The sequence below is a fragment of the Petromyzon marinus genome, chromosome 3 (assembly GCF_048934315.1).
Source record: "Petromyzon marinus isolate PM22_M1 ecotype Great Lakes invasive population chromosome 3, UKy_Petmar_22M1.pri1.0, whole genome shotgun sequence".
Taxonomy (NCBI): Eukaryota; Metazoa; Chordata; class Hyperoartia; order Petromyzontiformes; family Petromyzontidae; genus Petromyzon; species Petromyzon marinus.
In genome coordinates this window covers 118834-143897 of record NC_133669.1, presented here as the reverse complement: position 1 = coordinate 143897, position 25064 = coordinate 118834, and the positions used below count along the sequence as shown (strand labels likewise).

Below are 25064 nucleotides of genomic sequence, written 5' to 3'. Positions count from 1 at the left end.
TGTTTATTCAGGATTTTGTAGATATTTTTAGTGACCCCTGCAATGTAGGGTAAGGTGATGGTTTTGAGTGGCTCCTTAAGAGGATCCTTCATCATGACTGGAGTGATGGCTGTGCGGATTGTGTAGTCGGAGTAACCATTAGCCCTGAGAGCCTGGTGTACGTGCTTGAGTTAACTGGCAATGTGTTCCTGGTCGGAAATGCATTGGGCTCTATGGGATAGAGTCTTTACCGAAAGAACCAAGAAGATGAATCCCTGCAGTCACGAAAGCTTTAAATCGAAATAAGCAGTACTGTGCCTGTCTTTTTCTAGACCTGTCCAAAGCTTTTGATACAGTAAATCACAACACCTTGCTTAGTAAACTAAGTTGCCTCGGTTTTTCCGAAAATGCAGTGAAATGGTTACAAAATTACCTCTTTTCTCGCACCCAAAATGTATTCACAGATGGTTGGAGGTCAAACAGTGTTAAGATAACAAAAGGGGTGCCACAGGGTTTCATCCTCGGCCCCCTTTTGTTCTCTCTTTATGTCAATGACTTGGGCACTGACCTGGATCATTCCAGGGTGAATCTTTTTGCAGATGACACGATACTGATTACTGCTGGCCGCTCTCCGGATGACTTGATTACTAAGCTCCAGGGTGATTTCAACAAACTACAACATCAGCTAGTTGCTCTTAAACTAGTCCTGAATACCTCCAAAACCAAGGTGCTAAGCTTCTCACCAGGACTAAAGCAGGAAGTTATTTTTCCCCAATTACATTCCTTAAATAATTATCAAATAGAGCAAGTCAAGATCTATAAGTATCTTGGGGTCATCCTGGATTCAAAACTGAATTTTGAAGATCACATTGATTATATTGGTAAAAAGACAAAAATAGAAATTGGTTTTCTGTATCGACACAAGCACTGCTTCCCCCCTATATTCCGTTTGGAATTGATAAAAGCTACCATACTGCCTCTACTCTTTGGTTCTATTCGGTAAAGTCACGTAGGTAAAAAATAAAACAACAAAAATCACGACGTTTCGGCCACAACACAAGTGGCCTTCTTCAGGTGAAGGAACAGAACTGTCGGGACGACAGCACTTCAATGACCGCTGCTAAGGTTCGCAGTGCCTTTTAAGCTCGGTGGGAGGAGCAGGGCGCCTTGACAAAGGAGTTTACATATCAAAAATAGCTGTGTTAAAGTGTTGAATAGCTGTGTTAAAGTGTTGAAGCAGCAGGGTGTCAAAGTCAGAAAATTAGCTTGGGGATTAGCATGTTTATGTGTAGAGGGTGCAGAGGATGGGTCACTGTGTGTGTGCAATAGAAACGGAAAAAAATTAAAGATCAGCAAGAATGTGCTGTCAGGGGAGAGTAGAAAAAAGGGTTTAATAGAAAGTTCGGAAGGAATATGCTTGGTATACCATTTCTTGAAATTGCTGTTAGAAATTAGTTGACATTTGGTATGATTTAAAACGTCTTTCCAATGGTTGCTTAATTTGAAACCATCCTCTCGGTTGAAGTTATGTCTATGTTTGTATATCTGAATGGCTTCATGGACAAATCTCTGGTGATAACCTGTAGGTTTACAGAGAACCTTGGTATCGGAGAAGACAATCTCATTATCACCCATAGCGTTGTAACAATGATCAGCCACCGCAGATGAATTCGTTCTGCCGTGTTTCAGATCTGATTTGTGCTCGCGAATTCGGTCAGAGATATATCGTTTCATCTCTCCGATATAGCAATCACCGTAGGTACAACTCAATTTGTAAACTCCGGGGTACTGTAAGTCAGGGATGACATCCTTCACGGATGGGATCAGGTCACGGATTTTGTGTACTGTATTGAACCGGACCAGGATCTTGTGTTTGTTTAGAATTTTGGAGATCTTTTTAGTAACGCCTGCTATATATGGTAGTGTGATGGTTTTGACCGGAGTATCAAGTGGTTGTTTCTGTATGGAGGGAGAAACAGCTTGGCGGATGGTACTGTCAGAGTATCCGTTTCTCTTGAGGGCCAGGTGTACATGTTTTAATTCACTGGTCAGGTGGTGTTGGTCCGAAATCCAATGAGCCCTGTGGTATAACGTTTTGATGAGAGAATTCTTTTGAGCTGGGCGGTGGTGGGAATCAGGCTTCAAGTAGGAATCTGTGTGGGTGGGTTTCCTGTAGACAGAATGCCCCAATGAGCCATCAGGTCTCCTCTCAAACAGAACATCCAAGAATGGTAGCTTGCCATTCGCGAGCACAAATCAGATCTGAAACACGGCAGAACGAATTCATCTGCTGTGGCTGATCATTGTTACAATGCTATGGGTGATCATGATATTGTCTTCTCCGATACCAAGGTTCTCTGTAAACCTACAGGTTATCACCAGAGATTTGTCCACGAAGCCATTCAGATATACAAACACAGACATAACTTCAACCGAGAGGATGGTTTCAAATTAAGCAACCATTGGAAAGACGTTTTAAATCATACCAAACGTCAACTAATTTCAAAACAGCAATTTCAAGTACTTGTATACCAAGCATATTCCTTCCGAACTTTCTATTACACCCTTTTTTCTACTCTCCCCTGACAGCACATTCTTGCCGATCTTTAATTGTTTTCCGTTTCTATTGCACACACACAGTGACCCATCCTCCACACCCTCTACACATAAACATGCTAATCCCCCAGCTAATTTTCTGACTTTAACACCCTGCTGCTTCAACACTTTAACACAGCTATTTTTGATATGTAAACTCCTTTGTCAAGGCGCCGTGCTCCTCCCATCGAGCTTAAAAGGCGCTGTGAATCTTAGCAGCGGTCATTGACGTGCTGTCGGCCCGACAGTTCTGTTCCTTCACCTGAAGGCCACTTGAGTTGTTGCCGAAACGTCGTGATTTTGTTGTTTTATTTTTCACCTACGTGACTTTATCGAATAGAACCAAAGCGTATGGATCCTTGCAGTCATGAAAGCTTCAAATCTAGAATACTGCCTCTACTTGACTACTGTGACATCGTGTATAAATCAGCCCCAAGTACTGTACTGAAGAAGCTTGATTCCATCTATCACTCGGCCTTAAGATTTACATTGAACTGCCCATATAGGACTCACCACTGTGATCTCTACATTGAGTCAAACTTAACATCTCTTAATGTTCGACGGCTTGTGCACCAGATCTTATTTATTCACAATGTACTTCCAAAAAAATCCGCAGACTACCTGTTGGATCTCCTCTGTTTCAAAGAACAAATTTGACCTCAGGTCTTCGCTCATTTACCAGCTTCACATTCCCTATTGCCGTACAATAAGGGCCTTTGCTATTGATACCCCCAGGGTCTGGAATGCTATTGCCAATAAACTGCAACTTGAATCGCTACCAATGAGATCTTCTCTCAAAACTGCTCTAGAGGAGTTGTACACCCCTAGCTGCCACTGCTATTCATTGGCGTAAAATAAAATAAAATGTTTCGCTCCAGATGACGCTGTAAAGTATTATCTGTATTTTGATTTAGCTTGCTCTTAAAGGTGCATTAAAAAATGTGATACTCCGACTGATGCTTCTGTTGTTGTGGAGTAACTCATGCAGCCAGCTATGGCTCTAGGATTTGGTGTTACATGTTATTTATGTAGTTTATTGTAAAAAATTCGGTCACAGTCCCTATGATCACTGTTACATTACAATTATGGCTTTATTTTTTGGTGATTTCTTAAAGTTTTTTGGTTTGGACGTTTGTTTTGTTGTAGTACGGAGTTAGACTATGGCCTTAATCTAAGTTTTCTTGTGGTTGTTGTTTGACTTGCATCCCACTGGGATTTTTGCACACAGCGTTGGTGTACGGTGCTTTTTCAGGAATATTTTGCTGTTTTTTTTCATGGATTTTCTGTTTGCACAGTCACATAGTCACTTTAAGATCTTCTTTGGTTCTTTCGGTAAAGTCACGTAGAATGAGAATAAAATAATAGATTGATAAAATAAAATAACACAATAATATTCTCACGACGTTTCGGCCACAACACAAGCGGCCTTCATCAGGTGAAGGGGGCGAGACTGTCTGGTAGGACAGCGCTGGAGTGAGAGAGCCACGTTCAGATCACGGCTTTTAAGCTGTGTGAGAGGAACAAAGAGCCTTGACGAAGGAATTAGCATAAAATTTAGCATTGAAATGGCTGAATGATTAGCTTGTGACTGGTCACAGAAATAGCTATGTTAAAAGTTAAAGCATACACATCCGCAGAGGCACCCATTGTTAAAAGGAATTAGCATAGAATTTAGCATTGAAATAGCTAAGTTAAGGCATACACATCCGCAGAGGCACCCCTTGACAATGGGATTAGCATAGAATTTAGCATTGAAATGGCTGAGTGATTCGCTTGTAACTACTACAGAAATAGTTACGTTGAAGTCAGAGCATACACATTCACCGAGGCACTTAGTACAAATCAAACAGGAGAATTTAGCATTGAAATAACTAGGCGAATTTAGCATTGAAATAACTGGGTGATTTGCTAGTGACTGGTAACAGAAATGACTACACATCTGAGCTATTCACAGTACTATATAGTGAACCAATAAAAACTAAAATATAAATTACCTTCATGTTATCAATAAACTCTATATTCTCCAATCAGCTAAGCTACCAACCATAAGTCGTTATATATCACAATGCTATATGGCGAAAAAATGGGTGGATTCTTACCCTCAAATTTCCGTACCACGGATAGCTACGGGCCCCGTTCAGACGGACGAGTTCGTCCATGGTCGGAACAGAGGAGGGGGAGAGAGACAGCTGCGTGATTTAGTTCCATCTGTAAAAGATGCTCTTCCAGACATACAGTACCCGGGCGTTTACAAACTAAAGTGCCTCTGTGGTAGTAGCTACATTGGAGAAACCAAAAGACATATCTCGGACCGCATCCGCGAACATAAAGCAGACTTGAAACACGGTAAGACGAACTCCTCTGCCGTGGCAGATCACTGTTACAATTCAGTGGGCTCACATGACATTGACTTCTCCAAGACGGAGGTTCTTTGCAAACCAACTGGCTACCATGAGAGATTCGTTCATGAGGCCATTCACATATACAAGCACAGAGACAATTTCAACCGAGAAGATGGATTCAGGCTTAGTAACCACTGGAAAGATGTGTTAAATCATTTCTGTTCTTAATTAATTGTAATTTTACGATGACCTTCAGACCGCAGCTCTTTCGCCAGCATTGCCTCTTAATACCTCTCACACCACGGTTAATGGTATGGTTTACAACATGGAGTATACTAGGGCTTCGCAGCTGTGTAGTCATTTCTGTGACCAGTCACTAGCAAATCACCCAGTTATTTCAATGCTAAATTCGCCTAGTTATTTCAATGCTAAATTCTCCTGTTTGATTTGTACTAAGTGCCTCGGTGAATGTGTATGCTCTGACTTCAACGTAACTATTTCTGTAGCAGTTACAAGCGAATCACTCAGCCATTTCAATGCTAAATTCTATGCTAATCCCATTGTCAAGGGGTGCCTCTGCGGATGTGTATGCCTTAACTTAGCTATTTCAATGCTAAATTCTATGCTAATTCCTTTTAACAATGGGTGCCTCTGCGGATGTGTATGCTTTAACTTTTAACATAGCTATTTCTGTGACCAGTCACAAGCTAATCATTCAGCCATTTCAATGCTAAATTTTATGCTAATTCCTTCGTCAAGGCTCTTTGTTCCTCTCACACAGCTTAAAAGCCGTGATCTGAACGTGGCTCTCTCACTCCAGCGCTGTCCTACCAGACAGTCTCGCCCCCTTCACCTGATGAAGGCCGCTTGTGTTGTGGCCGAAACGTCGTGAGAATATTATTGTGTTATTTTATTTTATCAATCTATTATTTTATTCTCATTCTACGTGACTTTACCGAAAGAACCAAAGAAGATGAATCATTGCAGTCACGAAAGCTTTAAATCACTTTAAGATTTTGATTTAAAGCTTTCGTGACTGCAGTAATTCATATTCTTAGTTTTTTCGGTAAAGTCACGTTGAAGAGAAACAACAAAATAACAAAATATATATAAAACAATAAAAAATTCTCACGACGTTTCGACCATAACTCAAACGGTCATCATCAGGTGTGTCGGTTTGCATAAATTTATTTTGAAAACGGCATATTTATTTATATATATAAAAATAACGTTTGCGTCACGCGCAACGATGGCAGTTTGCCAGGACTAGTCCATCTATTTTTTGAAAAGAGGAGGGGGGAGACGAAATTTGTTTTTATGTATGCTGTCTGAAAGGCACTGTAAGCGTGAACAATCAATCAAGAACTGAAATGATTTATCAAATCTTTCCAATGATTGCTAAGATAGAATCCATCTTCTCGGTTGAAATTGTCTCTGTGTTTGTATATGTGGATAGCCTCAATTCCATACACCCAGCCATCAGATTTACCATGGAAGTCGAAATAGATGGCAAGATACCTTTTTTGGATGTCCTAATTAAAAAGAGACCTGATGGTTCAATGAGCCACTCTGTCTACAGGAAAGCTACCCACACGGATGCTTATCTGAAACCGGATTCCCACCACCATCCATCACAGAAGAATTCTCTCATCAAGACTCTGTATCATAGAGCCCAATGCATATCCGACCAGGAACACATAAGCAGTGAACTCAAGCACGTACACCAAGCTCTTAGGGCTAATGGTTACTCCGACTATACAATCCGCAAAGCTATCACTCAAACCATGAAGAAGAACCCTCTTGAGGAGCCTTTCAAAACCATCACTTTACCCTACATTGCTGGGATCACAAAAAAGATCTCCAAAATCTTGAATAAACACAAGATCCAGGTCCGTTTCAACACATTACATAAAATCCGTGATCTGGTTCCGTCTGTAAAAGATGTGATTCCGGACATACAATACCCTGGTGTCTACAAACTAAGTTGCCTCTGTGGTAGTAGTTACATTGGAGAAACCAAACGCCATATCTCGGACCGCATTCGTGAACATAAAGCAGACCTTAAACACGGTAGGACCAACACCTCGGCCGTAGCAGATCATTGTTCTAATTCAGTAGGCTCACATGCCATTGACTTTTCCAAGACGGAGGTTCTTTGTAAGCCATCTGGCTTCCATGAGAGATTCGTTCATGAGGCTATCCACATATACAAACACAGAGACAATTTCAACCGAGAAGATGGATTCTATCTTAGCAATCATTGGAAAGATTTGATAAATCATTTCAGTTCTTGATTGATTGTTCACGCTTACAGTGCCTTTCAGACAGCATACATAAAAACAAATTTCGTCTCCCCCCTCCTCTTTTCAAAAAATAGATGGACTAGTCCTGGCAAACTGCCATCGTTGCGCGTGACGCAAACGTTATTTTTATATATATAAATAAATATGCCGTTTTCAAAATAAATTTATGCAAACCGACACACCTGATGATGACCGTTTGAGTTATGGTCGAAACGTCGTGAGAATTTTTTATTGTTTTATATATATTTTGTTATTTTGTTGTTTCTCTTCAACGTGACTTTACCGAAAAAACTAAGAATATCACTTTAAGATGTTTTCATGTTCGTGTTTTTGTTTTTTGTTTGTTGTGGTTGCACTCGATTCAAGAGCCGAATGGCTCACAGGGCTATACCAAACATGTCCAAACCAAAAAACTTTTAGAAATCACCAAAAAACTGAAAACTGAACTGTGTTGTGTGTGAGATGCTGCAGCAGTTGTTTTAAGAAATCGCACGCGTGATGATATGTACAACGGTAAGAAGTGACAGACCTACACGAGCTTGCGTTGCCTCAAGTTGTCACGAGTTATTGCCATCCCTTTGTCGGTTGACCGCTGAAGGCCTCGGCATGGTGTGAGGGGAGTTGACCGTGCTGCGCGTAGATCATTGTGGGCCAAGGAGCGGGGGAGACGGGGTCGAGGCAATGATGTGAGCCGTGATCGTCAGGTTCACAGCACAGCGCACTAACCACGGCGCCACCGATCCCCACCCGTGAGTAATGTACGTGCACATAATGCAGGATAGGCATTTTGTCAATCCACTGCTGGATGAGGTTCCTCCCACGCTGGGAGTTATTTGATCAGACTGACCAAGCTGGTCAGTGCGAGTTGGAGTAAGCGGGGAGCATAGAAGTACAGTCCTGTGCAATGGATGTAGCTGCACTGCCCCCTGCTGCCCACAACCCTGGCTCCGCAGCCTATATCACCTGTGGCGGTATCCAGGCCCGTTACTGGTTAGCTCTCACGATCCGAAGAGTTCGGGGGCGTTCCGGGTGATTTGTTTACAAATATAAACTTCACAGTGATCCCAAGCAGACACATTTGAAAAAGTATTTAAATATAGTAGTTAGATACCTCACCCAACTTTGGAACAAAACACAACATGACATGAATATAATTTCAAATATGTAACAATGCACGTTGAGGTTTTTTTTTATGTTACTGTAATAACGTTCTAGATTGTTCAAACAGGCTAGTTACCATCTAGAACATGATTAACATTCACACAACCATAATTTCCCAATTACTAACAATTATCTTAGAAGAGATGGGAGGGGGGTCAACATCACACATCGCACCTTGACCGCTCTGCCAGTCAGCAATGAGTGAGCAAATGCCTTGCAATTCCCTAACGCCCCTCCGTTCATTTTAAAATCGCGTTACGGGGCCTTTAATCCGCTCCCTCTCGCGCCCCGTAGGGCCTGAGCGTGACGTCACTCGCGCGTTGCCTACAGTAGTGCGCGTGTTGCCTACAGTGCATCCACGTGCAGCCCACCATGGTGAAGCCGCAGTACAAGGGGAGGAACACCATCAACCCGTCCAATGCAAGCTCCAACCCAGGTGACGCTCTCATCGCGCAGCCCCGTGTCCCCGAGTCCCGTGGCACCAGTTGCGGAAGCTTCCCGAGAGCGGGGAGACAGCGGCGACCAGTAGGCCCCAAGCATACGCTAGCAAATGCGACAGTCCGCTAACCCGCATATTTTACGCGTGCGCATATTACGTTTAACACGAAGGTTTTCGCGCCAAATATGCGCAATTGTTACGACGATCCAAAGTTACCGATGATACTTTGAGGTTTCTGTGTGAATGGAGGCGCGCGATGTAACGCGAAGTTGCCCTGGCGGCGTTTATGTACACTAAGCTACACCAAAATACACGTGGACCTAATATGGAGTGGACGGGAATCGTCTATGCCTTTAATCCCTTAATAGAAGTATAATAGCTCATGTGAGAATCGTCTCAGGTAGTCAAGAGGTGAAGTTCATACTTGAGGTCACGACCAAGTCAGTCCATCATGGTCAACTGTTCCAAGGGGTCGATACAGTTGGTGCACCTTTGTGAGAAGTACAAAGTAGGTGTACAGTATATCGCGTGAAAATTCAACTGCATCTGGAGGCCTACAAAAAGCTGAACATGAGCACCACGTAGATGAAAGTGTTGGATATAATTTTAGAGTAAGGTTTAATTGAAATTTCATAAGGAGAGGAAAAAGGTAGGTCCTGAGCCTGAGGGCCAAGGGAGTTGGTCGTGTGGATGGCTGGGGTCTGGGAGATCCAGCCGTTGACCCCCCCCCCCCCCCCCCATTGAGTATATGCTAAGGGTTTTTTTTTTCCAGAAGGGCTTGGCTTATCAAGAGAGAGAGAGAGCGTGAATAACAGTGAAATGAGAGGGGCTGGAACAAGTCCATGAAGAATCTTAAAAACGCTGTTGATCTTGCAATAGACTTGCGACTGGACTTTTGAGCCAGTGGCATGAGCTTAAGACTGGGGTGATGCGGTCTCGTTCATGGATGAGGCATGAATAATTTGGGGATATGGACGGTGAGGTATTTGGGACAGTCGAGGATGGAGTTTGTCGAAGTTCAAGGCGACAGGCAGTGAATGCATGGATGAGCCTCGGCAGCAGATGGAACAAAATGAGTGATGTGAGGAATATTGCTTCGAAATATTAATCCATGCAGAGCTGACATGTAGGAGAACGACAGCGCGAGGTCCATGATGACTGTAAGGTTCACGCTCTTTGCTCGCATGATGGCCATTCAGGAGGTGCACATGACGAGAATGACGGCTAAAAGAGTGGGTGCATGTCATGAAGAAATTACTTAAGAGCTTGTGCAATTGTAATGACGACTTGACACTTCTCTTGAGATGGTACTTTATTTAAGATACATTCACTTGACATCAAGCGGAGATCCCACTGCAACAGCCTTGAGTATCCCGCGCATCTCCCTTATATACCAACCGAGGCCACGCCCCCTTCTCCATTCTCGCTGACTGGACGCTCACACCACCGGCAGACTCCACCGTCCTCTTCCGTCACCTTACCACGCTCCTTTCTCGAACATTCTCTTAGCCACCAGTCCCTTCGCACTCACAACTTATACCCCTGTCATTACCTCCCGTGGCTACTAGTCCCCTCACACCGCATGCAAGCTCTATTCTCATTACACAATTATGACAGCAGAAGACTTGCTGTGTACATGTATTTTCCCAAGCAGAAGTTACTTAATCATATCCTTTCCCCCATTTAAATGTATTGAAATAATGGGTGAACTTAGTGTAGTGGAGATGACTAGTGGTACACATGTTATTGACAGCATCACTCAGATTAGGGTATTTTGTGCAGTGGATAGGCACCAACAGCCAGCAATAACCATGATGCTCAGCATTGTTCTGTGCTTGCTGACTGCGAATTGTGCAATATACTTAAAAATAGCATTTGTAAAATCATGCCATTATTAAAGGTTCTGTAGAAGGCATGTGTGTCTGCCCCAGACATTTTTCTGCAACATGCAGCAAAAATGGGACTTTGGGCTCAAAATGGGGGTATAAGCCTGCCTTTATACAACGAGTGAACTTATCTTTACCCAGCATTGAACTTCCCATTACGCAATACACAGTAAACATACATTTTAGACAAATTAAGTCCCCAATCTACATATTGTTCATAAAATGTCTTGCATTTGTCATTAACCAGTTTAACTGGCTGTGATGTTTCCATCCTACCTGCCGATGTGAGCAGTTATTTCCAACTCTCTGAGTTACATTACCAGGTTAAATGTGTTTACATTAACAGGCTGAATGTCTGACTAACACAGCCACCGTTGTGGTGGTTCTCTTACATTGACATGCTAATCTCTCACAATACAATGGCCACCTCCACAGCTTCGTAGTCGTGGAGGTATATCAGCTCTCCGATCTTGAATTTAAGCGCAAATTCCATCTCTAGCCCCGCCCACTTACCCTTGGGCTACACCCATCTCAAACCTATATAACATCCTGCGTCAGCAGCTCTCCGATCTTACATTGACATGCAAATTCCATCTGTAGCCCCGCCCATTTACCCTTGGGCTACACCCATCTCAAACCTATATAACATCCTGCTTCAGCAGCTCCCGTTATATTGTTTTCCTGCCTCAGCAGCTCTCCTATATTTTTTCACCTGATGACGATTGCTTATATTGCGATTGAAACGTGATATTTTTATTTTTTTATTATTTTTCTATCTATGTGGCTTCACCGAAAGACCCAAAAAATACTGATAGTAAAATTTACTTTCGTGCATTATTGAAAATGGCACTCGATTCTTACGTGTGGATTTCAGTTAAAGAAGTAGCATTTTTCATTGTATTCTGTGCCCTGTCAATGCAATGGCTGAGTGAAAAGTAATTTGTGAAATTGTGCATAGACCGGCCCAAGGGGGCTGGTGGCCAAAACATGCGGGATCGGGCCACCATCCGCCGCCTCAACATGTACAGGCAGAAGGAAAGGAGGTACGGCCCACACTGAGTATACATGACATTCAGTAACTACATCAACTTTGTGCACAGCAGTGGACACAACACAGAGTGCAACACTTTTCAGTAAAATCCTGCACATGCTGGTTGATTGAAAGAAACATGCTTGTAATACTTGAAATGGCAACATTGCTGGCAGCAATTCAACCACTTTTTATTTGTGCTACATGTTTTTACAGAATAACTGAATCTCTACTTCATACAAATTATACATAATGTTCCCGCACCTCCGATAAGCACAGTTGGCTATGTACAGTGCAAAAGAAGTTAAACGTACAGATATACTGTTTTTTTGTCCTAGCTAACATGCTCTGACAAATGTTTTTCCTCTACTTGATTTTAAAGTGGATCATTTATTAAACAATGAAAGCAAGCATTTGGGAAAATACACTGGTGTGTTTGGGCAATAATGTGTAATGTGTATGTGCATTGCCTCAGGAAGTTGGTCACATGACCAAGTACTCTATGCCTATTTAAGAGCCCCTGTCAGAGGGGGGCCCAGAAAATGAATATCTTACAGAGACGATGGCTGCCTACACCTGTAATTCTGTGTGCAGCACACGTGTATGTACCTCAAGTCTTCTAATTAACACATTCCTGCGGAGGGAGCTGGTAGGAATGTTGGGTTGCTCGGTCAATGGACAGGGTCAACGGTGGCATGGTGTTTTCCGCAAATATGCCCGACTGTGAGGGCGGGCACAAGCCAGCGTGAGTAGGTTAAACGTTGAGTTTTATAAGGGCACCACGGGGTGACCAGCCCCTCCCCACCCAGCCCCACCCCACCCAGCCCCACCCCTCCCACCCCCCACCCAGCCCCTCCCCACCCTCCCCTCCCCACCCAGCCCCTCCCCACCCACCCAGCCCCTCCCTACCCTCTCCACCCAGCCCCACCCCTCCCACGTGGACAGACATCCACAGACATACACGCTTCCTACCAGTAAAACACCATGTTAGCCTTATACGAGTTAATGAGTGCTTTTGTGTCTGCATATGGGATACAACATAAACATAACCATAGATTGGTAATGGTTTGCCACCATTGTAAGAACATGTATACAAATCCAAAAAGCACTGCTCGACCAGAACCCTACAAATAAGTAGCAGTGATGGTTGCCCTGTACATAAACAGGGCACCACGATGTGGAATTCCCACTTCTACCTCAGGGCTGCTTACAGACAAGTACTGCCCCAATCATTTCAGTAAAGAAGCACCTTTCTCTTGTTGTGTAATAGCAATGTTTATTTTTGTTTGAAATGGTTTACCTGCAGGATTATCACTGATATGTACTGTCATTTTTTTTCCACTTAAAAGGAACAATTTTGGAAAGGTGATAAAGCGGTTGCCTTACCAGTCGGAGGTGGCCTCTGGAACTGTTGCCAGAGTGGAACCAAACAGAAAATGGTTTGGTAAGTTTTTTTTCAACCAAGTTGTTTTTAGCATTTTGAGTCATTCATGCGTGTATTTTATTTGTAGTGGTTCTTTATGAATCTTTAATTGGATTGGATTGTTTTAATATGATTTATCCCATGGGCACTTGGTGTATGAATGTGTGCTTAGAATGCACCTGCCCATTAGCACGGTTGGCTACATACGGTGAAAAAAAAGTTCAACATAGTGTGATCAACCACGTATGAACATACACCTATTTGGTAAAAAAAAACACTGTTAATCACACAAGTCAAAAAAAGTAAACAACATATTAAACATGTATTTGGAGCTTCCGTGACTGCAGGAATTACTATGTTTTTTCGGTAAAGTCACGTAGAAAGAAAATGAATTAAATAATAGAATAAAACGTTTCGATTGCAAAACAAGCAATCGTCATCAGGTAGAAAACAACCTAGTGAACTTCGAAATACAATGCAATACAACACAGAGAGTCGGCTAACACAACAGTCAGCACCTTAGCTGGTTCATTACGTTCTTCCAAAGATTGCAAAATTTGAGAGAGATAAAACACAGACACGGGGACACACAGACAGACACACAAGCAGAGAGAGACAACACAGAGACACACAGAGAGATACACAACATAGACACTATGTATTTTCTTTCTACGCGACTTTACCGAAAGAACCAAAGAGTATATTAAACATTGTAAATGTTTAAAATTGCTGCTATGCTCGATATTGCAATACCCAAAGCAATACATAGATTAGCAACACCAACTAATTCATAGTAACAGGTTATTAGGATGGATAGAATGCCCGCTATATTGACCTAATTTTCGCAAGGAACACCAGGTGAATTTTGTCTCTTAATGCATACCAAGTGAATTGTGGTGTGTTTTTGTCTTTTATTGATACAAGTTATGCAGTTGTTATGCATGGTTTATTAAATGTAAATTTGGTTGAGTTTGAAAAATAGGCTTTACACTTTCTGGCAGGGTAAAGTCTCTTATTTTTTTCCATTTTGATACTTGCAAAAGGGTCCCATAGGCATTGGTTTAGTTTACTGAACCTCGATTAAAGTTGTGCCTTGTGTCACAATACAATTACGTTTAAACCAACCAAACTTTTCTATGTTTGTATTCTATTCTTGACCAAATGTTGTGGCAGTACTCTCCTAATTCAAACTTGATTCTCAAGAATTAACACTTATCTGCATTTGTTGCTCAGTGAAGTTTTCACCACTCTAAAGGGTGGCTTTCCTGGCAACTGTTGGTGTGTGGAAGCCAGCATTTCTGTACATGGACTTCCAAGTGCCTACAGTTATTGAGTAATAACACCAACAAAGGAAACAAATAGGCTGCTTAAATTTTGATTTAAAGCTTTCGTTACTGCAGGGATTCATATTCTTGGTTCTTTCGGTAAAGTCACGTAGAAGGGAAACAATAAAATAATAAAAATATAAAACAATAAAATTCTCACGACGTTTCGACTGCAACAAGCAATCATCATCAGGTGGGAAAACCTTCTACGTGACTTTACCGAAAGAACCAAGAATATAAATAGGCTGCTTGTAAACTGGCATGTAAGAGGACCATGACTTTTAAAGGTTTTCAGATAAACATATTGCTGTTTTTGCATGTAACAGGAAATACCCGCGTCATCAAGCAGGTTGCCTTGCAGAAGTTTCAGGAAGAAATGGGAAAAGTTATAAAGGACCCGTACAAAGTTATCTTGAAAACCAGTAAACTTCCAATCTCTCTTCTGAATGAGAGCAGCAAGCCACATGTAAGTGTACTTTGTGACTTGTTGATGGATGGGTATTGTTTCCAACATTGTCTATGATGACATGAATAAACTGTAATAAGTATTTCCTGATAAGTAACATCCTGAAAGTAAAAAACTTCACAAGCTCATAATCAAAATGTTTTAGTTAAGTTCCTGGTTAAGGAGAGACTCGACCCATCTGTCTGGCATTGAAAAATTAGTACCACCTTGTGCGAATTCAACGATGGTGTTTTTCCTATGGAGAGATTGGTGGGTTGTCATAGGAATATGAAATTTCGATCATTGGCTTTGGAATCAATAGAACTGAAGACATTTAACTTTTTTTTCAATAAATATCTGTACATTTTGATCAACGTTAATAAAACTATACTCTTTATTTTGTTCCCAATTTGTGCTGTCTGCGTGGTCATGAAACAATATGTTATTTCCGAACTTGTATAGCAATGCATCACGCTATGTCAGAAAACAGCCTGTGGAAGGATAGACCAAAGAACAACTTCTGAGATCCCTTTAAGTAACTTCTTGGGAATCACTTTCCCACTGACCCTGCACAGAGAGAAATATTTGCTGTTGCCAGTTAAACCAATAATTTTCAATTTTAGAGCTAGAATTTTGCCAAATTAAATGAAAAACAAATTTAATGTGATGCTTTTTTAATGCAGTAATTAGTGACAGGAGTGAGGTGATAAACTTGCTACACTTAAGGAACCTAATTTAATCACAGGTATTTAAAATCCAGATTATAACTTTGGGTATTAGCTGTACCCACTCAGTGTTATGACCCCTGAGCCACCCAACCACCTCAAATCTAACATATAATTTAATTCCCATATCACATAAGTATGTTGAAATTCTTACGCTCCGAATGTAGCCAACCGTGCTAATCGGAGGTAACAATTCCTGTAACCAAGGCACTTCTGCCATGCCTCATGATTCTCAGAACTCTCGGGTGCACATCCTCGACACGGAGAGTTTCGAGACGACATTCGGGAAGAAAGCGCAGCGCAAGCGGCCGAGCCTGCCAGCGGCCGACCTACAGGCCCTGCTGGAGAGCGCCCAGACCTCGGCCGACACCTACGACCTCGAGAAAGACCGCGACCTCGTAGTGGAGGATTCTGGCATACGGTGAGCACCGAGGGCAAGCGAAAGTCACTTGACCAATGTGTAGCAAGTGCTTGGTGGTCTAAGATCTACAGAATGGTCAGAGTTCAGCAGTAATTTGTGAAAAGTCAAAGGAATAATAATATGTATATGGTGGCTACATGCTTCAAACATTCGAAGGGTACCCCAAGTGCTAGCTGTCCCTTTGCCGAACAGGTGACTCAGTATGGGGCATTGCCTGCTACTTGTACAGTCACTCCTCGCCTAACTTTGGGGTTACTTTCTTGGAATATACAACTTTAAGTGAAGCAGCATTAAGCGAAACCTGTTTTGCCATAAGAAATAATGTAAATAGGGGAGGTTATTGTTCCTCGGAAATTTCCTATGAAAATTAAGAACGTAAAAAAGCTTTCTTAATGTACATATTTAATTGAAAAACGAATAATAACACTGGTGATTAACTGTAGCTATAAGTAGAGAAAAGCTTAGTTTAGGTTAAGACCATTAAGAAGGGCCATTGCCTGAAATGACGTTGATGTTTTTTGTTTAGGCCACACACAGTGTGTATCATTGACAGCTGTTTTGAGTTATATATATTTTTTAGAAGTCGTCGCAGGTTGGCTGGGTCTGCAGCACAATGCGCTAACCACTGCACCAAAGACAAAGATCCCCCTGTAGCCTTTAGCAGGCTCTGTGCAAGTGCTTTAGGAGAGTAGCACCTATGAAAGCCGGCACAGCACACGAGGATGTGGGTGGCATGCACCACACACGCCTGGCCGTCTTTGTCTCCCAAGTGGCGACATTTCATACACACTGCACCAGGTATTCATTATGGACTGAGTCCACCTAGGGGAGTCCCAGTTCAGATAATCGCTGCCACTGCTGTTATTAGTGGTGGCTGTGAGCAGGAATCAAACTCTGGTCTCTGCTGAGTTCGCAGCGTAGTGCACAAACCACTGCACCACCACTCCCCACTCACTCTCACAACAATATTAACCGCCGTTCGTTACGAATTGACGGTGACGTCACCACAATGAACCGACATGAAGGTATGCTGCCGCGTACTGTATCATTCCGCTAACTAGCACAGTGCAAGAAAGCGAGGACCTACCGTACAGTCTGGCCGCATAGAGCGTACAGCCGCCTCACTCTCCGCCATGGAAAGTAGTTGCCTGCTGGCAGCGACGTTAGAGCGGTACCACACGACGTTAAATGCATAAATGGGTAGTGATTCATCGGTGACATAGCAAAACAATGTTAAACGGACTGAAGTTAAGCAACGAGTGACTTCCCAATAAGTAAATTGCAGGTAATTTTTACATTTTAGACCATGACACCAGCACAAAGCCTTTTTTTAATCCCCAGTGAAGCAGAAGGGGTGAAATATTTTATGGTTAATACACACCCGAGTATTAAGCAGGGCAGCCTTTAAGATTTTAACTGCAAACATTTGTAGCAAGTTGTGAATGCACTCCTGCTGGGCCATGTCATCACCACGTATCTTTAATGTGTTGGGATTTACAGCTTTACAAACAAATGTGACTTGGGCAAAACTAGCAGCAGTTTAGCTTTTTATTTTATTAAGTATTGATTAGAAGTAGGCCACATTATTCACCCCTTGATACCTAAATATGCTTGTTATTATACATGTAATCAAATGTACTCTATGGTAATGGTATAACTGTGATTTACTTTAAGGTGAAGTGAAATATTTTCCCTCTGATTGTTTAGGGAAGAGGCAAGAGAAGAGATCTTCAAAAAAGGACAGTCCAAGAGAATCTGGGGGGAGTTGTACAAGGTAATTATTGAGCGATTCATAAATGCAAATGTTTTTGCTGGTGAATGAAGGTGCAGTTACATGTACGCATTGGTTTCATGGCTGTAAAAAACACAAATAAGCACCATCTTCTAAGCCATGTATTCAGAGGGTCTCATGATGGGAGGACAGATGGGCTTGTATTTGGCCCCTATATCATGGGATCTCCTTTGCCAGTACCAAAATATGATAATAGGTTTTCCCCTTTTGTTTGGCAACAAAACAGGTGTTAAGATATTCTTGGTTCTTTCGGTTAAGTCACCTAGAAGGGAAACAAAATAATAAAAATATTAAACATTAAAATTCTCACGACGTTTCGACTGCAACACAAGCAATCATCAACACAAGCAATCATCATCAGGTGTGTTTTTTACACCTGATGATAATCGCTTGTGTTGCAGTCGAAACGTCGTGAGAATTTTAATGTTTTATATTTTTATTATTTTATTGTTTTCCTTCTATGTGACTTTACCGAAAGAACCAAGAATATGAATACCTGCAGTCACGAAAGCTTTAAATCAAATATAGGTGTTAGATGTTAAAACACCAAACTGAAACCTTTTACAAGGAATCATGTCTGCATTAACCACAATGCTTGTGGTCAGAATGCAAACATGATTCCTTGTACAAGGCTTCAGTTTGGTGTTTTAACATCTTAACACCTGTTTTGTTGTCAGACAAAAGGGAAAACCTATTATATTTTGACCCCTATCTTAAAAATTGTAAAGCAACTTTTACCATCTTTTCACATCTGGCCAGCCTATATTTTATTTTTATTTTACCAGGTAAGGCCCACTGTAGAGGCATATTGTGTGTTATTTTCATCACAAACAGAGGCCAGAGTTAATCGGGGTTGGAGACTGCACTCAACACCATTGGGCACGCTCTTGTGTGCAGTGAAGAAAGGCCATTTCCCGTAACTTGGTCGATTATATACTTTTTAGTAATAGGTTTTTACCGTTTTATCTGGCACCAAAACTGACACCTTTATGCAAGGGATCATGTTTGCAATAACCACAACACAAGCAGTCAAAATGCAAACAAAAAAAGAGACAACTCTGATAATGATATGCACTGTCCTTGAAATTGATTGGTCCACACCCGAGACGGCTTTTTGGCGTCATCTGGTCTAACACCAGTGGAGACTAGGCTCTAGAAAAGCCGTCTCGGGTGTGGACCAATCAATTTCAAGGACAGTGCATATCATTATCAGAGTTCTCTTTTTTGTTTGCATTTTAACTGCTTGTGTTGTGGTTATTGCAAACATGATCCCTTGTATAAAGGTGTCAGTGTTGGTGCCAGATAAAAGGGTAAAAATCTATTACTATATCTTGCTACCGGCAAAGGAGGTCTCATAATATATATTTTTTGTTCTTTTAAGGCAGTGTTACTGACAAATGTGAGTTCTTGTACATGTTATATGGAAGCTGATTGAATAAATAGAAAAAAACAATGAGTAATTTGCAGGTTTCATTATCTTAGTTTTTTCGGTAAAGTCACGTTGAAGGGAAACAACAAATTTATGCAAACCAACACACCTGAAGACGACCGTTTGAGTTATGGTCGAAACGTCGTGAGAATTTTTTATTGTTTTATGTATATTTTATTATTTTGTTGTTTCCCTTCAACGTGACTTTACCGAAAAAAATAAGAATATGAATTACTGCAGTCACGAAAGCTTTAAATCAAAATTTAATTTGCAGGTTTGTTTATTTTTATCTGTCATGTTGACTGAATAGGAACTGTTTGTTCAATTTTTTTTTCTAATACAGCATTTGCTAAGACTATCGGTCTGCTACACATTATTTACAACTGACATAGTCATTTCACAATGAATATAATGAATGCATTATCAAATGAAGGCGATTTTGCAGTGAATGCATTTGTCATTTAATGTTAAAAATGTACAGCAAATAATTAAGCATTCACAAAAATATTAATTGTGTGTATAGTTGCAGTTGCTCATGTAGATTATAATACCCCACCCCCGCCAACATTTCACTAGGTGATCGACTCATCAGATGTCGTTATCCAAGTTCTTGATGCTCGTGACCCAATGGGCACCCGTTCAAAGCACATCGAGAAGTACCTGCGTAAAGAGAAGCCTTGGAAACATCTGATCTTTGTATTCAATAAGTGTGACCTTGTCCCAACGTGGGTGACGGTATGTACTTTTTTCACATGCTTTCTAATAAATATATATGCAGTGACGTGTTCAAGCGGTCGCGCGTTCGATGGATGGTGTAGAGGTTCGTGGTTCGGATCCGATAGACCACCCTGTATAATATTGTCTATTAACATTAAAACTACTCGCCGCCTACTTAACAGTAGATGCTTCACAATGGAAAATCATGTGGTCGGAATAAAAAAGAGCAGGCCATTCCTTGCTGGCGTCATGGTCCAAATTGCCACATTTGAAATATTATTCACAAATTACTCATGATTTGACACATAGCAAACCATTGCCCATGACTTGCAGACTAATTTCCACTTGCAGGTTGGTGCCAAGTTGCCTTGTGCCATACCAAAACAGATGCCAATGGTGATCCCCTTCCAATGTTTAATATGAGATGTGATGTAAGGTTCTTTGATATGTAATTCAAATATTATTAGTAAGTGAATATTTTAGCACCCTGTTAAGTGTTATGTGCACAAGTTTTACCATAAAGAGATGCTGCTTTGTACTTACACTAAGAAAGAACCTCAGAAAAATTGATTTTTATGATTTAGTCTGAGTATTTTTTAAGTACAATGCATAGTTCAATCAATCTTTATTTTTGTATCGGACCTTTCCCCAGAGTATTTGCCTCAAAGTGATTTTGCAAAAAACTATCAAATATTGTAGCTATATGCATCAGAGAATATATATTAAGAAGTAGAAAATTCGTAAGAAATTTGCATACATAAATTCAGTAAAAGCAAGTAGTACAATATAATTTACAAGAGTGAATTCTAAATCATAAATATGTTTTAATATCTCTTCCCTGTTATAATACTAAGCAAGGTTGCATCCTGTGATCTAAGAGGCCAACTTTGGATGTAAGACGACCCTTTGATAGGTGTCTAGTGGAACGTTGGCTCATTATGGTCTTGTGATAATGAAATTAAAAAATGCAAAGTGAAGTATAATTAAATGGGCAACAGTGATGTCGCCATTTTGGCTCCTCGTGTGTTTCCTTAACCAACATTTATAAACAAAGTAAATGGTACAACCTACATATTATTCCAAGTACAGCTGCTATTAAAATTATAGCAATGCTCGGTATCTATTAATCACTGAAGCAATTTCCTTTCAAGCCGGCCAGCAGCCAACCAGCAGCCAACCACATCGGGAAGCCTGAAAGGGCCATTAAGCACCAGCACAGGCACCAGGCAGCCAAGGCCCAATGCACGCTGCGCAATTTCCTCATGCGTTCAATTTTCCACTCGACCGAGAAGGACCTCCAATAACCAACTCTCGTCTTGTTTTGTTTGACTTTGGTGCAAAAATGCAGTGTAAATTATAAGTTAATTAAAATTGTAGATGGTTTCACTTTCTACTGGCTTATTTCTTTCACAGCAACGCTGGGTCGCCATTCTGTCCAGTGAGTATCCAACGTTAGCCTTCCATGCCAGCATTACCAAGTCCTTTGGCAAGGGAGCCCTGATTCAACTCCTTAGACAGTTTGGAAAGGTAAGCCAGGGGTTTTTTTACATTTAATTAAAGATTAATGGAGTGCATACGTTCATAAATGTGTGGTGCGTTTTGATGGCGGTCTTATTGCAATATTGTTCTGCAGCTACACATAGACAAGAAACACATTAGTGTTGGCTTCATCGGCTACCCCAATGTGGGCAAGAGCTCCATCATCAACACGTTGAGGTCAAAGAAGGTGTGCAAGGTGGCTCCGATTGCAGGAGAAACCAAGGTAAGACAATGTCCTGTGTAAGAACATCTATGTTGCCATTTGAGTGTCACGTTTCAAGATGAGTGGTGCTGTAGCACCGATCAGCTCTCAATCAGAAGTTTGTGATTTCATATTCCTGCCAGGGTTATTGAGTCTTCTTTGGTTCTTTCGGTAAAGTCACGTAGAAAGACAATAAAATAATAAAATAAAACAATCAAATTCTCATGACGTTTCAGCCACAACACAAGTAGCCTTCTTCAGGTGAAGGAACAAAACTGTGGGACGACTGTCGGGACGACAGTTTTGTTCCCTCACCTGAAGAAGGCTACTTGTGTTGTGGCCGAAACGTCGTGAGAATTTAATTGTTTTATTTTATTATTTTATTCTCATTCTACGTGACTTTACCGAAAGAACCAAAGAAGATGAATCCTTGCAGTCACGAAAGCTTTAAATCGAAGGGTTATTAAGTTTTTGGAGTCAGCAAATTAGGTCACATTTTGGCTCTAGACTTTGGGTTGTAGTGTTTCTGCTCATCCAGGACCACAATGGAGATGTCCACTACCCCACACATCAACAGAGAGACACGTTGAATCATAAGTAAACAGGTCCCTGCAGGGTGGGCTGGTAGGACAAGTCTCTGCGCTGTCTATTGCTGATTTTACACCCAACAGCACGAGATTTCACTTCGTTAAAGTATTGAAAGGGGACGGACGGACGGACACATTAATCTATTGCAGGCTGGTACACTCAGTTTACAACTTCGTTCCTACCAGTATAAGAGTAGGGCTCTAATCGCTCATAGTCAATGAGTAGTAATAGTAGGTTTTTGCTGAAAAAATCTTAAGACGGAGAAAGTTGTGATTATCCTCAGTAAATGAATGGCATTTAATTTCTCGTTTCATGTGCAAATGAAATAAATGTTTATGACCTATTCAGGTTCCTAGTGCAGCGCGCTAACTGCTGTGCCACCGCTCCCCATTATTAAGACGGGGAGCCCTGTTCTTATAAACACGCCATCAGACGCAAAATACGGTGTGAGCAATTACGTGTTGTACAGCTGACCCCTGTAAGATTTACACACCGAATATTGACCTTGCTTCAGCGAGCCTATGAATATGCGTGTGTGCAGGTGTTGCACCAAAATTGTCAAGCTTTAGATATCTGTTCAATCATTTTAAACAGATGTGCAAAAGAGACATCCTTGGAAATGGAACATGTCTCTCCTTTTGAATAGAAGCAGATGTGTCATAAATTTGGTATTGTTTTGTGACTGTTGCATGAGAAAGGTCTGGCAGTACATCACACTGATGAAGCGTATTTTCCTCATCGATTGCCCTGGTGTTGTCTACCCTTCTGGCGACACGGAGACGGAGATTGTTCTCAAAGGAGTGGTAAATAAAGTTTTATGTCGCGTGTGATCTTATGCAAGTTATATGTTTGAAACTGCATATGGAAATTCGTTACAAGTAGCGTAGCCACAAAATGTAATCTCGATTTTTTATTACATTTAACGCGAGACAAATGTTTTATTTGAAATGTTGAATATAAAGCACAGTAATCAGTTATACAAATTTTTATTTAAAGCTTTCGTGACTGCAGGGATTCATATTCTTGGTTATTTCGGTAAAGTCACGTAGAAGGCAAACAATAAAATAAAAAAAACGTTGTAAAAATAGTGTTATATTTTTATTATTTTATTGTTTCCCTTCTACGTGACTTTACCGAAAGAACCAAGAATACAGTTATACAAATTTTAGTGTGGCTATTTAATAGCTAGGTTTGTAATCAGTACTTGTAGAAAGCTTAGGAATATTTATAAAAAACTTAATCTCGAAAGCATCAAAATAAATTATGTAAGAATATATTCAGCCACTGTGCACCATATAGTTTAAGGAAGTGTACGTATTTAATAACTATAAACATGCTTCAAGATTATAAAAAAATATGCCCAATTGATGGGCTCAGTTGAGTCTATTTTCTGAAAACTGCTCTTAAATCACTCCCTGGCCTGTGTGCGCCTTAGGTCCAAATAGAGAAAATTAAAACGCCTGAAGATCACATACCAGAGGTTCTGAACCGTGTTAAGCCAGACTACATCCAGAAGACATACAAAATCGAGTCTTGGTCAAGCCCAGAAGACTTTCTGGAGAAGATGGCTTTCCGCATGGGCAAGCTACTGAAGGTATTTTATACATCATCAACACGCATTTTTGTTAGTTTTCTTATGTTATCTAGAATTGTTTTTGAGCTTCACTGAAGCTTGTTCCTAAACATGTTGGCACCATTGTCATCAGCCATGATCTGTCCACTGCTGGATGAAGGCCTCCCAACATCCATTGCCATCCCTAAAGGTCCCACGATGCAACCATCCACCTCACCAGCCTCACCCATCTGCCATCATCCGTACTCATGACGGGTCCTATCAAAGTCCACTTAGCCTTTTAAGTCAAAATAATCTCACTAATTACTCTTATAATGAGCCAAGAATGTCTGTGTCCCGCATGTGACGTCACTCCACATCGATCAGCCTTTATTAATAATCATGAACCGATTATGTGCTCCACATGGACACGCCCCCTCCCTCATTAATAATGAACGTGTGACATCACTCCGCATGGAGAAACCCCCCCCCCCCTCATTCACAATCATATGGAGGTGACATCACTCCACATCGAACAGCCCCCCTCAATAATCAATGAACAGGTGATGTCCTCCAAATGGACACCCCCTCCGCCATTAATAATTAGCGGGTGACATCACTCCACATGGGGGCAAGAGGCGCCTCCTCAGCGACAACTTATAACCCGCACGTCACGCGATCTCCGTAACACTATTGAGACAAGTAAAAAGGACGTCATGATGAACAAGAGATTATAACCTTTAAATGAAATAAGTCTGTCACCGCGGCCTTACAAATTGATGAAGACCGCTTGTGTTGCGATCGAAGCGTCGTGGGTTTTTTGCTTTTATTTTCAATGTAATTTTATTTTACTATCTTTTCTTTTTATTGTGGGTTTTTTTGCTTTTATTTTCAAGAAATGTTTTATTTTATTTTTATGATTATATTTTTTACGAGACTTTACCGAAAGAACCAAGATTATGAATTCCTGCAGTCACGAAAGTTTTAAGTCTAAATTTAAGCCGTAACTTATTCACGACTTTATCAACGAATCACACGTGTGTACAAATGTAATATTGTGAATTATGTGTTATGAGTCTACATCATTGGACCTCCTTTGCCAGGACAAAAATATTATAATAGGGTTTTTTTCCCCTTTTTTCTCTGGCAACAAAACTTAAACCTTTTTTAC

The 25064-nt window shown here is 41.1% G+C and overlaps 1 protein-coding gene and 2 long non-coding RNA genes across 4 annotated transcripts in view; 1 reads left to right on the top strand and 2 right to left on the bottom strand.

Annotated features, from left to right (window-relative positions):
- LOC116950906 (uncharacterized) overlaps window positions 1–8638 on the bottom strand; it is a 111354-nt gene extending 102716 nt beyond the window's left edge. For both annotated transcript variants that reach the window (XR_004404090.2, XR_012946030.1), the window contains exons 1-2: window positions 8555–8638; window positions 7749–7849 (exon numbers count right to left, since the gene is read on the bottom strand). This is a non-coding gene — a long non-coding RNA (uncharacterized LOC116950906). The remainder of the gene's footprint in view (window positions 1–7748; window positions 7850–8554) is intronic.
- On the bottom strand, window positions 3706–5106 carry LOC142930076 (uncharacterized). Its single transcript, XR_012946032.1, has 2 exons — window positions 4674–5106; window positions 3706–4103 (listed from the first exon to the last, which is right to left on the bottom strand). It is a non-coding gene; the product is annotated as an uncharacterized LOC142930076 (long non-coding RNA).
- Window positions 8639–8657: 19 nt separating the features above from the next.
- Window positions 8658–25064, top strand: part of GNL2 (G protein nucleolar 2) — a 32782-nt gene continuing 16375 nt past the window's right edge. Inside the window, exons 1-11 of the mRNA XM_032969062.2 lie at window positions 8658–8816; window positions 11664–11748; window positions 13085–13179; window positions 14810–14949; window positions 15890–16074; window positions 17782–17848; window positions 19872–20030; window positions 21426–21539; window positions 21646–21774; window positions 23040–23144; window positions 23777–23935. Of these exons, the coding sequence (XP_032824953.1) occupies window positions 8753–8816; window positions 11664–11748; window positions 13085–13179; window positions 14810–14949; window positions 15890–16074; window positions 17782–17848; window positions 19872–20030; window positions 21426–21539; window positions 21646–21774; window positions 23040–23144; window positions 23777–23935 (1302 nt within the window). The 5' untranslated portion in view covers window positions 8658–8752. The remainder of the gene's footprint in view (window positions 8817–11663; window positions 11749–13084; window positions 13180–14809; window positions 14950–15889; window positions 16075–17781; window positions 17849–19871; window positions 20031–21425; window positions 21540–21645; window positions 21775–23039; window positions 23145–23776; window positions 23936–25064) is intronic.